Source organism: Simochromis diagramma, unplaced genomic scaffold (genome assembly GCF_900408965.1).
Source record: "Simochromis diagramma unplaced genomic scaffold, fSimDia1.1 OVJJ01000107.1, whole genome shotgun sequence".
In the NCBI taxonomy this organism is placed as follows: domain Eukaryota; kingdom Metazoa; phylum Chordata; class Actinopteri; order Cichliformes; family Cichlidae; genus Simochromis; species Simochromis diagramma.
The window spans coordinates 159,742-163,018 of NW_024387209.1; the positions used below are offsets into that span (position 1 = coordinate 159,742).

The following is a 3,277-nucleotide window of genomic DNA, read 5'->3' on the forward strand; positions in this document are numbered from 1 at the left end:
TTGTAGTGTAGTCTTGACTCTTAGTCAGGACCATCTGTCCCCTTAACTACCAGAATACTTCAGTTTTAGTCATTTTCAAAAGTTAACAACAAAATAGAAGTACGATTGATGAAATTAATACAGAATGTTTAGTAGAAAAAGTAAATACAGTATTCAGGGTAATTCAAATAAAAGGAAAATGTTTAAAAAACTAGAACAATTTGACAGACTTTAAGCTGTTTGAAAGAGATTCAGTTAAAAGTTGAAAAGCGATCCATGTTAGTTTTAAAAGCTAAAGGACGCTGCTATGGTGTCGCAGCGCTAACAGCTGCACTGATATCATGACATTGTTCAGAGGCTTTAAACAATCTCACATGGAACACACAATGACACATAATTTACATAACTGATATATAGATATATGTGTCTGATCACAACCATCTCACAACAGAAAAAAATATCAATCAAATTGATTTGCAAAAATGTGCTTTTCTTTAGAACAACCCCAATTCAGCTTTTTTTCTGTGAACTGTTTCGACACCTCAAAAATATATCAGTGGGTAAACAGGGTTTCAAGTCTCTATAAAGATGAATTCTGTTACATCTTCAACCTAAGTTGGTGTAAAGATGATATCGTTTTTAAGACTGAGTCCAGAAAACAACATCCACGGGTTCCTGATAGTTTGGTTCCTTAGTTAGACAGTTTTTATTCTGTTTCCTTTAATAAGAAAACCACACTATCTGTATAAAGAAACATTTGATTTGCAATGTCTGAAAGAGGACAGAGCTTAAACTGGAGTTTGCTTTCATAGTTATATCTGCTTCGAATCATGGAGAACATGTTAAATAATATTTTAGGTCATAGAAACTAATTGTTGTTGAATGACATAAACAACTTGGTGAGAGTTCACAAATGCATCTGCTAAATATGTCCTACAAAATGAAACCAATCAAGGTGAACTCTAATTTTAATTTATTTTAACATTTATAATTTCATATTCAAATAAATATTGGGTCATTGTGTTTAACATTTTTATTGCATCTGGAAGGAATTTGTGATTTTGTGAGGGAACATTATGATTTTGAACATTTACTTCCACACTATGATATCACATCATGTGATGACTATGCAGATCCCAATGATAGTGAACTAAAATAAGGCTCAGACACACCTGCATGTTTTTTATCTAACAGATTTATGGTTTCATGTTCTCATCGTCTTTAAAATCCTGTTTGTATCTCATTAAACATTTGTTCTTCTTTTACCACTGCTCGTTGCCTATCAGCATATATTGGGAGTGCTGCTGTTTCTCGCAGTTTTCTACAAAATTAAACTCAAACAAGCAAGATTTTTTGTTGCTTTATTCGGAATATTGCAGAGAAATACTTTGAAGAGCAGGCAACACTTTGTTTTAATTAAACAAATGCTATAAATGATGAATCATCTACTAGGGAGCTAATAATTCAGCCTTTTCTGTTTCAGCTCTTTTTTTAATATTGAAATAAAAAAGAAAGTAAAAAAACAACCAAAATGCTGCACTGTTACAGACTTTTCTAAATCCTGAGTGATAAACGATATGAAAAGCGATAAGCCAAGAAGAAGGAAAACAGTCAGTCAGCTGCGTGTTTGCGGCTGCGTCTGATGAGCCTGAGCAGAGAGACTCCACAGCAGTACACCAGACTCTTCGTGATCAGCACCGTGTACACCAGGCAGAGCAGTTTTACTTGTTTTTGAGACACGGGATGTTCTGATGATGGACCTTCTGTTAAGTTTGATTGGTGGAAAGTGTATCTGGTGGAAGTTCTTTTGGTGGACTTTGAGAAACTCCTGAAACAGAAAAGTCACATTTGAGTAGCTGCGTAGCTAATTTCATGCTGAAAAGGCAACAAACTTTCATTACCTTCCTCTATTTGACCCTCCACCGTCCCCCCCTCGTGTGTGACAGAACAGCCATATGTATGCGAGTTCTCGTCTTGCTGATGGATCAACAAGATGCTGGCAGTGTAATCGGACTCTATGATGTCCAGCTGTTCTGTGTCACCAGGGGGCGCCGCCAGCGGAGATCCGTCCTGCTTCTGGCTTTTCCAGGTGATCTTGACCATAGGAGGAACCATTTGTGAGGCCACACACAGCAGGGATCTCTTCTCCTCCAGATGATCACTGGATGCTGCTTGGTACACTGTCACCGAGGGCTTTGCTACTGGCATATCTGAAGTTTGACAGCAGACACAGAATTTCACTCAGTGTGACCTGAGAAGCTTCATAATCACCAAACTACCCATCGGCCGTGTAATGGCTCATTTTAAACACTTAACAATATTCAGATGATTATTGTTATAATGTACAATGTAATATTAAATATTAAAGGCAGAATTATATTTATCAAAGTTAAACTGATTTCATTAACAACACAATATTTAATACAATTAACTCCTTTGTCCTTTACGTCTCTTATCACAATTTTAAATTATAACAATACAATGTAACACATCTATAGATGTAAAAATAAATCACATCCTTCACATATCATGGCAGCAGTATTGATATAAACCATAATGTACTTCATACATTATTCTTTCCGTATATATTTGAAGCATATAGTTTGTAATTATTCTAAAACTGTTGCAAATAAGATTTCATATATACGATGTGAATATTTGTATATCAGTTTTTATAATATGTCAGAATTTAATTGTATTATTTTTTTCATAATGATTTTATATTTGGCATCTATAATCTCTTAAAATATAAAAGGTTAGTATATACATATTACAGTAATTTCATGTGTCTTAAGGTTCAAATATGGATAACATTTTATTTATAAGCTTATGACTTACTGTAAATATGTCCACGTTTAATTTTAATGATTTTCTTTCACAAATCCCAGTGAATCTGTCATCTTTTTGAGCTTACAACAAATATAAAAATAAATAAAAAGGTGTTGAAATTTCTTAGATAAGGATTAGTTGTAACCCTGCTCACATCAGACTTTAGGACTTTTCACGCTGAACCAACCCAGAAAAGAATGAATACCTCACATATACAGTGAGATTCACAGTTTTTTTTTCGACCTTTACAGAAACATGTTTAAAGTCGAACTTAACAGAAACTGGCTTTGAACAAATTGTCATTTTGAAAGTTGTAAGGAAAATGAATTCATTTGTTCTTACCTGTTACGTACAGTTTAGCTCCAGAGCCAAAGATCCTGTCTCCTCACACAGTGACACAGACCAGTACAAAAACCTGTCTGATGTTGAATGTGGCAGCTGAGGTAAAGCAGTGTCATTCACCGATCAG

The 3,277-nt window shown here is 34.6% G+C and overlaps 1 gene segment (V, D, J or C); it reads right to left on the reverse strand.

Annotated features, from left to right (window-relative positions):
• Window positions 1-1,341: 1,341 nt before the first annotated feature.
• LOC120746368 lies at window positions 1,342-3,277 on the reverse strand. The segment is given in 3 exon segments: window positions 1,342-1,807; window positions 1,881-2,189; window positions 3,151-3,277. Coding segments are annotated over 2 exon segments (369 nt in total).